The following is a 12,110-nucleotide window of genomic DNA, read 5'->3' as shown; positions in this document are numbered from 1 at the left end:
GAGCCAAGTGTGAGATTTTCACCGATCACCAAAGTCTCAAATATTTGTTCACTCAAAAGGAACTAAATATGAGACAAAGACGATGGATCGAACTCATGAAGGATTACGACTTGACAATAAGCTACCATCCAGGCAAAGCCAACAAAGTAGCAGATGCTTTAAGTCGAAAGAATATGAGTAAGGTGATCCTGACATCACTTTCAGCACAACCATGTCTTCGAGAGACAATCAAGATGAGTCAAGATAGAGATCCCGCTTTGGTGAAACTAAAAGAGCAAGTTAAAGAAGGGAAATCACCAGATTTCGAGACGGATAACAAAGGAACCTTGTGGATGAAAGGACGATTGTGCGTACCAGATATCGATAATCTTCGACAATAAGTAATGTCTGAGGCACATAAGTCGAAATTTTCAGTCCATCCGGGCAGTACCAAGATGTACAAAGATTTGAAGAAAAATTTTTGGTGGAGTGGAATGAAGAAAGACGTGGCAATATTTGTTTCCAAGTGTCACGTGTGTCAGCAAGTCAAGGCAGAGCACCAAAGACCTGGTGGACTTCTTCAACCATTAGAAATCCCGGAATGGAAATGGGAACATATTTCCATGGATTTTGTAGTTGGTTTACCAAAGTCGAGACAAAGTCATGACGGAATATGGGTAATCGTGGATAGACTCACAAAATCTGCACATTTCTTACCTGTCCGCATGAATTATAATTTGGACAAGCTAGCCACATTGTACATGAAAGAGATCGTACGATTGCATGGAGTTCCAGCTAGCATACTGTCAGACAGAGATCCTAGATTTACATCTCGATTTTGGAAGAGCTTTCAACAAGCTATGGGGACTAAGGTTACTCTTAGCACAGCCTACCATCCGCAGACTGATGGCCAAACTGAGAGGACAATACAAACTCTAGAAGATATGCTGAGAGCATGTGCCTTGGACTTCAGTGGTAATTGGAGCGAACATCTGCCCTTAATCGAGTTCGCATACAATAATAGTTACCACAGCAGCATTGAAATGGCACCATACGAAGCTCTGTATGGACGAAAATGTCGATCACCACTGTATTGGGATGAAGTAGGAGAAAAATCCATCGTTGGACCTGAACTGATCCAAGAAACAATGGATAAAGTTGCTATGATCAAAGAGCGACTAAAAGCTGCACAAGATCGACAGAAAAGTTGGGCTGACTTGAAAAGAAGACCTGTTGAATTCGAAGTTGGAGAGAAGGCATATGTGAAAGTGTCACCCATGAAGGGTGTAATCCGATTCAATATGGCTGGGAAATTGAATCCTAGATACGTCGGACCATTTGAAATTCTGGAGAAAGTGGGAACGCTTGCTTATAGATTAGCACTTCCACCCGACATGTCAAGAATTCATAATGTATTCCACGTCTCGCAGCTGAGGAGATATATTCCTGATCCAAGTCACATACTGGACGCTGGACCACTTCTGGTTGAGAGCAATCTAAATGAAGAGCTGAAGTATGAAGAAATTCCGATTCGAATTGTGGATAGCAAAGACCAAGTACTGAGACAACGAACTATTCCATATGTCAAGGTACAATGGTCCAATCACACCGAAAGAGAGGCTACTTGGGAGTTGGAAGAAAAGATGCGAGAACAATACCCTTATCTCTTTGAAGATCATGCTTAGCCAAGTTTCGAGGACGAAAATTCTCATAAGGAGGGAGGGATGTCAGAACCTGAAATTTCCAGCAGCTAGCATTATTCAGTAGCAATGGAAAATTTCAGTAGAAGCTAACAATTCCAGCAGCAGTCAATAATTCAGAAGATGATATTTTTCAGCAGACACAATTCCAGCAGACAGAATTCCAACATATAGAATCCAGCAGCAGAAGAATTCAGCAGCGCAAGATTCCAGCAGACAGTTACTGATTCAGCTTAGACTTGTAACTGAAGCATTAACATGGAATAAAGGCTGTTAATGGCAGATTATGGCCATTAATTGGGAGTCTAACAGTCAGAAATATTGCCTATAAATATCACCCTCAAACCCCTGAATTGGTTTACCAAAATCTTGAGTTGTCACTTGAAATATTTGAGCTAAGAGAGTGCTGATTTTCGAGCAGCAGAAACCAGTAGCAAGAACAAGCAGACTTCAGATTTCAACCGAAATACTTTTAGCAAATTACAGTAAGTGGGCTTATGTATAAATATGTTGAAATTTGTTTGATAAATCCGTTTTAAAGTTCAGTTTCTGTATGTTTGATTTCTGATTTTGAATCACTGAAACTCCCTAGTGAACTAATGGTAGGAATATATATTCTGAACATTTCTGAATTCTGATTCTGATTCTGGCCTCACCCCTTAGAGGAGAGAACATATAGGGGACTGATATCAGTTTAGCCATGAAATTCACTAACATGTTCAGTGCTTACTAATTCTGATTTCTGTTCTGAAACCTGTAAAGTCTGAATTCTGGATTCTGTTATGAAATACGAGTTTTTCTGTATATTACTGCATTACGGTTTCTGTATTAAAATGATGTTCAAAAACTGAGAGTTATTCCCGCCCCTGCTTACTGAGTGACAATCATATCACTCACCCACCAAACCCATCTCAGATAAGAGTACTGAAGAAATGTTAGAAGAAGAGGAGCAGATCCAGTTCTGGGGCTGGTGATGAAGACTGTTGTTCTCAGTTTATGTTTATTTTTATTCCGCTGCATCTGTTAAGATACTGTAATATTTGGTTTTACATTTCCGCTGTAAAACATCAGTATTCGAGTTGTAACAGACAATTGATTGATTTCGTATTATGAATAAAGACTGGTTTCTGAGATTCTGTACTTCTGAGGCTTGTTGTTTTCGAATGTAATATTTGAGAGCAACGCCGGTGTCAACCAACCCCCGTCCCGGGGCGTGACACGGTCGTCACTCAACATTCATAAAATAAATCTCTCAATCATCCGTCACCAATAAAACTTTGCTAAAAGAAACTGTCTCCAAATATTTCGCATCCAAATATTTAAAAATCAGAGTATTTTAAACTTGCTTAAAAACATAAACATTGCGGTCCTCGGGTCTAGCCTGCCACTCAGCCCAAGCCTGCCCCTTGGTCATCACCTCCGGTCTCCTCAACATAGTCACCTGCATCGATCAAGTCTAGTGAGTCTAAAGACTCAACACGTATAAACTGGGATAACGAGTACTATAATAATAAAATCGCATGCATCTTAAAAATAGAACGTACATAATTTGAAACTTGAGCTTGCATAATAACTTGAACTTGCATACATATATAGACGTGCCATAACGTGAAACTTTCATGATCATAACTGCATAATTGAGCATACTAAAACATACATGACTTCATTTTGCATAGAGGATGTTTCAAAGCAAGTGACCCATACATAATAAACGCCTGATCAGACACACCACAGTACTGGGCTGACAGGGACGTGTCCACTGTCGCATACATGAGATCCCCGTTCATAATTTAACGGGCTGGTTGGTCCCCGTTCATAATTTAACGCTTTCCAACCACGATCTAATCCGTTCATAATTTAACGGGGCGGAGAGGTCCTCGGCCACGTTCACCGACTTCCAAACCCATTCATAATTTGGTCACAAGTCAATTAGCATACCTCAAAACTTAAACATATTTTCTTTGCACGTCATACATACTTACTTGGCGTTGAGGGATTCGTTGGACTTCGATCGGGGCCGTTGCTGCACATACTGATCATGAATTGACATGCTTAACTTGCATACTTAGACGTAGGTAATCATGCTCACTTACGAGTTCATTCAATTCCTTAGGACGTTCTACAATTCCCATGACTCGACTTTGTAAATCATTGTACTAACCCATGACGTCTAACCTCAAAGCATACTAAATTATTTTTCCCCAAAAATGAAGGACACGGACCCATACCTACATCCGTGTAGGCTCTGGAAATTGACACCGAAGGAAAGCAAAGGCACGGACCCCGTGTCAGGGTCCGGGTGAGGGTCCGTGTAGGTACTGGAAATATACACTAAGTGGAACCCAAAGGCACGGACCCCGTGCCCTCATCCGTGTAGGGGTCCGTGTAGATACTGGAAAAAGACGTCGAGAAGAATCAAAGGCACGGACCCCGTGACTGGGTCCGTGTGCGGGTCCGTGTACCCACTGTAATCGCGAACTTACGAAAATTATGTACATGCTTCGCTCAACTTTCTAGACTCGGTTGCACGGACTATGAAACGACACCCCGAGACTCACCTTAGCATGCCATGACATCAACTAAATTCGTACAAACACCCAAAGCAATGAGTTCACCTTACAACACATACAATTCAAAGCATAGCAAATGACACCAATTCGTTTCCTACGACTCCTAACGCATTCGAGTGCCTATCGACACTATACGACGTATCAAATAACATCCCAACATCATACTAATCATACCTAGACGCAGTAACGATCACCCGTCGATCCCCAACGAAGCCTGCAACAAAACTTCAAGAACACAATTTTCGTAAAAGTCGCAGTTTGAGCAGTCCCACGAAAAACATCATAACTCACTCAATGTTCATCCAAAAATCTCGAATTTTATATCAAATCGAAGGTATCAAAAAGTTCTAAAATTTTCTAGTTGAAAGTTTTCTCAAAATCCCGACAGTAAAATCGCAGTTTTCATCAGGACAGTAAGTTACGAGATTTCAGATCTAAAAAGTATTTCAAACGCATTCAAACCATTTTCCGCTCAAACGACGAACGTCACACATGGATTTTCACGCATAAAAATACACAATGCATACTATGACAAGATCGATGCAGAAAGAACAGAATATACGTGTCTTTTGAATCTTAAACGTTACCGAACGACGTTACCGAAGCGGAGATAGAAGCGAGGTTGATCCGGGACGAACGTGGCTCTGAATTCCTTGAAGAAAACTAACGAAAACGTGCTGGAAAAGAAGGGGTAGGGGGCGGCTGCTTCTAGGGAAGGAGAACCCTAGGTTTTTATCTTTCAAAATAATTAAATCTGAAACGTAAGGTGAGTGTGTGTGTTTAGTCATGTACAGGTGTGTGTAAAAGCGTGTAAATCGTGTAGTGTGTGTGTTTGGCTAGCTTAGGGGATTAAAACTTTGCTTAATTAAATAATTAGTCACCAATTAAAACACTAATTTTAAATAAACTCCTTAATTAAAATAACACACACCAATTACTAATTTTAAAAGTTTTAAACTCTTAATTCACTAAACACATAAATAAGGCTTTAAAATATTAAAAATTAATAACTTATTAAAATGCCTCATCCTCAACTTGGAATAAAATACCATGTTTTAAATTGTCACAATCGTTACCGGTCTCTTCCTCGATCCCGCCTCGAATAATCGCCTGAAACATGAAACTTGAAAAAGACATTTTAACGTGCATCTCATAAACTTGACTAATTTAAAATAATGCATTTTCATAAATTATGCATGGCTAAAACTCATTTAAAAATAATTAAATGATCTAATAATTAAATGAATGCATGTGTTATACGTGTACTGAATTTCGGCACTACAATGAGTGGGGTAGTTTTTCTCGTGAACTTTCAACTGCCTCGACTCATAGGCTATAACTCGGTCATTTTGCATCAGAACTGCACCCAAACCAAGTTTAGAAGCGTCGGTATACAGAACATACTCCCCCTGCCTCGATGTCATAGATAACATTGGCGCTGAAATCAAATCTTGCTTTAACTTGTCAAAACTATCTTGGCACTCGGATCCCCATACAAACTTTGCATTCTTCTTTGTCAAGGCGGTCATGGGTACCACAATAGATGATAATCCACGAATAAACTTTTGATAATAGCCTGCTAGTCTCAAGAAACTTCGGATCTCAGTTACACTCTTCGGTACTAGCCATTCTTTCACTGCCTCAACTTTACTTGGATGAACCTCGACTCCATCTCCAGAAATGATGTGGCCTAAGAACGGCACTCTATCAAGTCAAAAGCACACTTGCTGAACTTTGAAAACAACTTCCTATCTTGCAGTACTTGCAGTGTTGTCCTCAAATGCCAACTATGCTCTTCCTTATACTTCGAATAGATCAAAATATCATCAATGAAGACTATAATAAACTGATCCAGATACGACTGAAATACGCGATTCATGAGATCCATGAAGATCGTTGGTGCATTGGTCAACCCGAATGGCATGACCATAAACTCATAGTGCCCATATCGATTTCTAAACACTGTCTTATGAACATCAGACTCTTTCATTTTCAGCTGATGGTATCCAGAACGAAGATCAATCTTCGAAAATATCGACGCTCCTTTTCTGATCAAATAAGTCTTCAATTTTTGGCATAGGATACTTATTCTTGATAGTGACTCTATTCAGCTCTCGATAATCGATACAGAGTCTCATACTTCCATCCTTCTTCTCTTCATAACAACATCGTGCGCCCCGCGGAGAATAACCATGGCGAATAAAACCCTTGTCTAGCAATTCTTGGATTCGATCTTTTAATTCTTTCATTTCAGCGGGTGTAGAGGATAAGGTGCTTTAGAAATAGGTACAGTGTGCGGCATAAACCTAAAAGAAATTTCACCTCACGGTTAGGTGCCAGAAACGTCCTCAGGAAAGAAACTAGGAAAGTCTCTGACAATATCAACATTCTCTAATTTCTGTCTGATAGGAGCATGTGCTGTAGTGACACATGCTAGAAAAGCTTGGCATCCTCGTCTCATAAGTTTCCTCACACATAGACAAGAGATAATGTGCGGCATTTGCTTGTTCCTCGCCGCCTCAAAGACAAAAGATTTCCCACTAGGCGGTCGAATAGACATTGATCTCTGACGGAAATCTATCGAAGATCCATTCGCTGATAACCAATCCATACCAAGTATGATGTCAAATTCAGGCATAAGGAGTACGATAAGATCTGCCCGAAACACATCTTCAAATAAACGAAGTTCTTGATTCTTCTCAATACTAGACGTGATCATTTGGTCACCGGAAGGAATAAAAATTTTGAAACCCAATCCCATATGCTCAGGTGTAATATTCAATCACTTAACGAAAGTTTCGGATATGAAAGAGTGTGTAGCTCCTGAATCTAACAGTGCATAGGTAGCTATACCTAGAATCAATATTCTCCCTGCGGCGAAAACGTTTTTAGATTTATTCATGTCGAAGCTTAATGAATTTGTATAATTAATTTCCCCAAAATTTGTGAAGATGAGTGACTGGATCCTAGTGTTCCTAGGAAAATTCATAATTTCCCCCTTATAATTTCTGATTAATAGCATTTTGACCCTTCAATTCGAAATTTTCATATTAGTCCCAAGAATTTTTCGAAATTGCAAATTGACCCTTAAAATTTTGGAAATTTCGATTTGTTCCCCTAAATTTTGGAAATTGCACTTTTGGTCCTTACTTTTTTGGAAATTAAAATTTAGCCCTTTAAGTTTTTGAAAATTTCAATTTGGTCCTCAAACTTTTGGAAATTTTTGGTTAATTGCATTTTGGTCATTAATTTTTCGAGAATTTTCATATTAGTCCCTCCAAATTTCGAAAATTCCAAGTCATGCCCTTGGTTTCTAATATTCCTCAATTTAAGCACTAAAACTTTCATTTGAAAATGATTACGTACTTGGCATACTTAAAGCTCAAATTCAAGTTCAATTATATAGTTTCCAATGTCATCCCATAATTCCAACTAAGGTAGAGGAGAAAACCTAATTTCCTCTAGGTTATCTTTAATCCCAAATCAATTCTAATAACCAATTTAAAATTTTATGCAATAAAGGCAATATAAAAACGTTAAATAACTAGGTTACCGGTGATAAGGGTCGTGTCTAGGTCCTCTTCAACCTCCTCGGCTTGCATAACATAACCTCGTCCCACTGTATGTGCTTTCTTCTTTGTGCAATCCGCAGCCTTATGTCCTTTATCCTTGCATATGAAGCATATGAAAGATCCCTACATGCACTTGTCGTAATGTATGTGATTGCACTCCTTGCATGGTAGCCTCTCTGCAGGTTTTGGTGCTCTAGGTTGTGGTGGTTTTGGTGGTCCTGGCTTCTTTGCATGACCTTGGGGCTTTTGTGGCCCTTGAGGTCTGGGAGGTCCCATTTATGGCGTTTTACTTGGCTGAGAATTCTGCTAGTGTTGATGTCTTTTGCGTTCCATCTCAAAGTCAATGTCTTTCAAAGATTGCTCGGCTTGAAATTCATAGGTAGTAGGAGTAGCATAATCCAAGGGTCACATCATCATCACGTCACGACGTATGGTAGGTCGTAGACCATCCAAAAAGTGTCTAAGCTTCTCCGCAGCATCCCTAGAAATAAGGGGTACAAAGTAACAACTCCTATCAAACTTCTTCACAAACTCAGCCACAGAAGTGTCTCCCTGATGGAGAGTCGTAAATTCCCTCTTCAATCGTCCTCAGACGTCAGCAGTAAAGTACTTCTCATAAAGTATTTCCTTGAATCGAGCCCAAGTAAGAGTTGCAACATTAATATCATGCTCAGCTCCTTCCCACCATAAAGAAGCATCATCCCTAAACATATATGTAGCACACTTCACGCGATTAGCATCTCTCATATTCAAATAGCGAAAGTGCACCTCAAGTGCTCGAATCCAATCCTCAGCAACAAATGGGTCAGTGGTGCCAGAAAATTCCTTCGGCCCTAGCCTCCAGAATTGATCATAGATATCGTGTTGTGGCCTAAGACCCTGCTGAAACTGCTGCTCAAAGAAACGAGCTATGCCCTTCAGTGCACGCGTAACAGCATCCCCATTAGGAGGCAGGGGTGCATTAACATGACGATCCTCAACATTCTCTGTCTACCTATCAGTATTAGGTGTGCGTCTAGGAGTATTATATCTGAACGTTTTCTGAATTTTAAACATAACCAACATCCATTTAAATCTATGTTTTCTAATCATGCAACATATACAAATCCATTTTAGCAATTTTAAGAATATAAAACATATATTCTCATAAAGCTTTTAAACATGTGACATAAACATATAATTCATGTAATCATGCAAGTATCATCATAAAGATCAAATAAAGCATATAAACTTACAAATTTGAGGCTTGACGACTAAGCTTCCCAGCACTGACGATGGCATAACCCTTTACAGGAACATGTCTCTGATACCAACTGAAACGTCCACTAGTTTTCTTTAAAATTCATTAGAAATTTTTTTTATCATATTAATTTCCTAGTCTCGGGAAAATTTTAAATCGCCTAATTACATATACTAAAAATAATTTTGATACCATTTTAATATTAAGCAACCAACTATATTTGAAAATTCAAAGGAAATAGTTCAATGCATAAAATCATAAAACATTTGCAAATTCTAACTTAGCAACAAAGCTAAAACTAACAACCTCTCAAAAACCACTACACAACATAATAAAATTCGTAAAAATATCTTTAACAAAACTTAAAATCATAAGTCATAACCATAATGCGGAAAATCTAGCTCTGGTCCTTGGGTTATGTGCACCTTCAGTCCAGCAAGATCAACCATCAAAACCTCCACTACCATCAACATCATTCTCACCTGCATCGATCACACCTTGTGAGTCTAAAGACTCAACAAATCATAATTTTGATAACAAATAATACATATACAATCACATGCAACAGTGATAATACTTATACTTAAAATAACATTTCATAATCATGCATAAACTAACCATTTTTCATATCATCATAAACATAATCATATTCATCATATACATATACGGTTTTCTTTCGTTGAATTCAGATCGTTAATTGTGACTTTCGTATTAAGGGTTGATGGATCCATCTACATGTAACCACAGTACTGGGCGACGGAGACGTCAACGACTCTCTCACCCGTCAACTGAGCCTTAGACTTACGTACTATCGTATCATCGAACCATCATATCATCGTATTACTCACAATTACTTTACTTCCTTCAACATTCCATATTCTCATCACTTTATAAAAATTAACCATGCATAAATCGTTTTTCTTTTAAACAAAGCATACAACATTTATTTTAGCGTTAACGTTTCATCATAAGATTCCATAAACATTTAAAATAATCATATTAACATATTTTACAGCATTCAAGACACTTCCATAACATTTTCTATTTTTAGGTGTAAAATGACAGTTTTACCCCTAGGCGTAAAATTTCATGATTCTGACTTTTTCTTGTTTCCGTTGACTCTAGTTCATCCCAAATAATTATTTAATCTTAGATAAATTTTTGATATTTTTATTTAGCTTAAATTCTTGGCTTTTTATTTATTCTTTAATTATAAATTCGTAATACGTTTTAATCCTGAATTAAATTTGAACTTTAATATAAAATTTTCAAATTTAAAACATAGACTTTTTATATTTAATTTACCCTAATGAACCATGATTCGGCTCCCGTTGAACCACGATACAAACCCTAACCAATTTAAACCTAATTCTCGAACCCTAATCTAAAACCCACGAGGCGTCTTACGTTTTCCACGAGCCAAGCCCGAGCCACCTTGAGCCAACCCCTGACTAGACCCTATAGGAGCCCTCTTGGACCCATTAAGATATAAAATATGGATTTTTATTTTATAAATTTCTCTCCCACTATTTTGACTTTTTCATCACCCTCTGATGAAAAAGGGAAAATCGTATTTCATTAGTCGGCCCGTAGAGCCCAATTAGACAATTATGATATCGAATAATATCAGCTAATTATGATTTCTAAAATATAGAATCTAGTTGCATCCCTATGCAACCTCTCCCTGTTTCTCCTCACGTTTAATAAGGACCCAATAATATGACACCGTTTATTTTCATGTGTCAAACCGACCCATCAATATTGAATTGTAGTAGACAGTCGCTATGAGTTCCCACAATAATATGAGCCGAATTCATGGGAGTTCCACCCAATTCACAACATATGAACCGAGTCCCGAATCCCGAGGGGTTCATGAGTCACGAGAGTAAGTTTGGGAGTCCGAGGAACGTGGTTGAAATGCCAAAGTATGAAGAGAATGACCCCGGAATAGAAGCTCCCCCGCTAGGGCAGCCAAACATTACTGCCCCAGCGTGCAATGTACTGCTCAAGGTGAAGTCCAGAGAACCTGGCGCTAGGGCGACCAAACATTGTTGCCCTAGCGCCCCACGCACTGTCCAAGATACGGAATTCCTGAACCCTCCACGCTGGGGCGGACTCCACGCTAAGGCGCTAAAGCTTTATCGCCCCAGTGCGCCGTCTGCATGAAGAAACCTAATTTCCTATTTTAGAGTTCAAATTATTTGACAACTATATTTTTTGAGTATCTTGTGTTATTTAAACATATTTGCACAAAAATTTTGAAATTTTGATTATTATTCATTGATAGAATACAAATTTTTGAGTTTTCTCTTAGACTTTTCAGGGCTTTCGCTTTGTATTCAAAATCAAACTTATCAAAGTTTTAGTTTGTGGCGTTTGTCGATTGTTCCTTACGCGGATTGTCAAAGATGAGTTCTTCGAAAGTTGGTTCGAGTTTCGGTTTGTTTTTCTTTGTGATTATTTATTACTGAACCTCGTAGTTTAGGGGTGAAGGTCACGTTGCTTGAATCAAAAGATCGGTCCTCAACAACGATCCTTGTTCGTTATTGAATTGAGGACACGATTCCAATTAATTTTGTTTGCCTTTTTTATGTTCGAGAATTCATATCATTTGGTATCAGAGCTTTGGCTCATTGGATTGAAGTAAGTATCTCGTTCTTAAACTTTCAGATCTGCAATTATTCTTTCGTTTTTTTGTCAGATTTGCGTCGTTCTTCGTCTTTTCGTGAATACGTGATTCTCGAAATTCTGTGTTATTTTTTTCTGTTTCGAGTGCACAACAAATCCATCTTGTGGAAGAGGGAAAAAATCCGAAAATTTTCTACAAATTCGTTTTGGTATTTTGTTCCATTCCCTTTTGTGAGTCATATTCAATAGTCACTCATTATAAAAAAAAACTAAAATATCTCGCCTACGCAGTTCAAGTAAGTCGGTCACAAATTTTTCATGAGTTGAACTTGATTGTTTTATTTATACAAATACAAAGCTTGAGCACCTTTGAAGGAATTCTCGAACTAGAGTTAAAATACTTGAGTGCGAGTGAATTTTC

General features: G+C 38.3%; 1 protein-coding gene across 1 annotated transcript; it reads left to right on the top strand.

Annotated features, from left to right (window-relative positions):
• Window positions 1-1,127: 1,127 nt before the first annotated feature.
• On the top strand, window positions 1,128-1,664 carry LOC140806664 (uncharacterized). Its single transcript, XM_073163215.1, has one exon. It carries the CDS (start codon window positions 1,128-1,130, stop codon window positions 1,662-1,664), a length of 537 nt encoding a protein of 178 aa, XP_073019316.1.
• Window positions 1,665-12,110: the final 10,446 nt, after the last annotated feature.

The sequence above is a fragment of the Primulina eburnea genome, chromosome 12 (genome assembly GCF_022965805.1).
Source record: "Primulina eburnea isolate SZY01 chromosome 12, ASM2296580v1, whole genome shotgun sequence".
In the NCBI taxonomy this organism is placed as follows: domain Eukaryota; kingdom Viridiplantae; phylum Streptophyta; class Magnoliopsida; order Lamiales; family Gesneriaceae; genus Primulina; species Primulina eburnea.
Note: the sequence above shows the minus strand (reverse complement) of the source record. Positions and strands in the feature narration are given on the sequence as shown.

Bases quoted from the DNA above. Each gene is read 5' to 3' on its own strand.
- LOC140806664 (XM_073163215.1), top strand. From the start codon at position 1,128: ATGGATAAAGTTGCTATGATCAAAGAGCGACTAAAAGCTGCACAAGAT.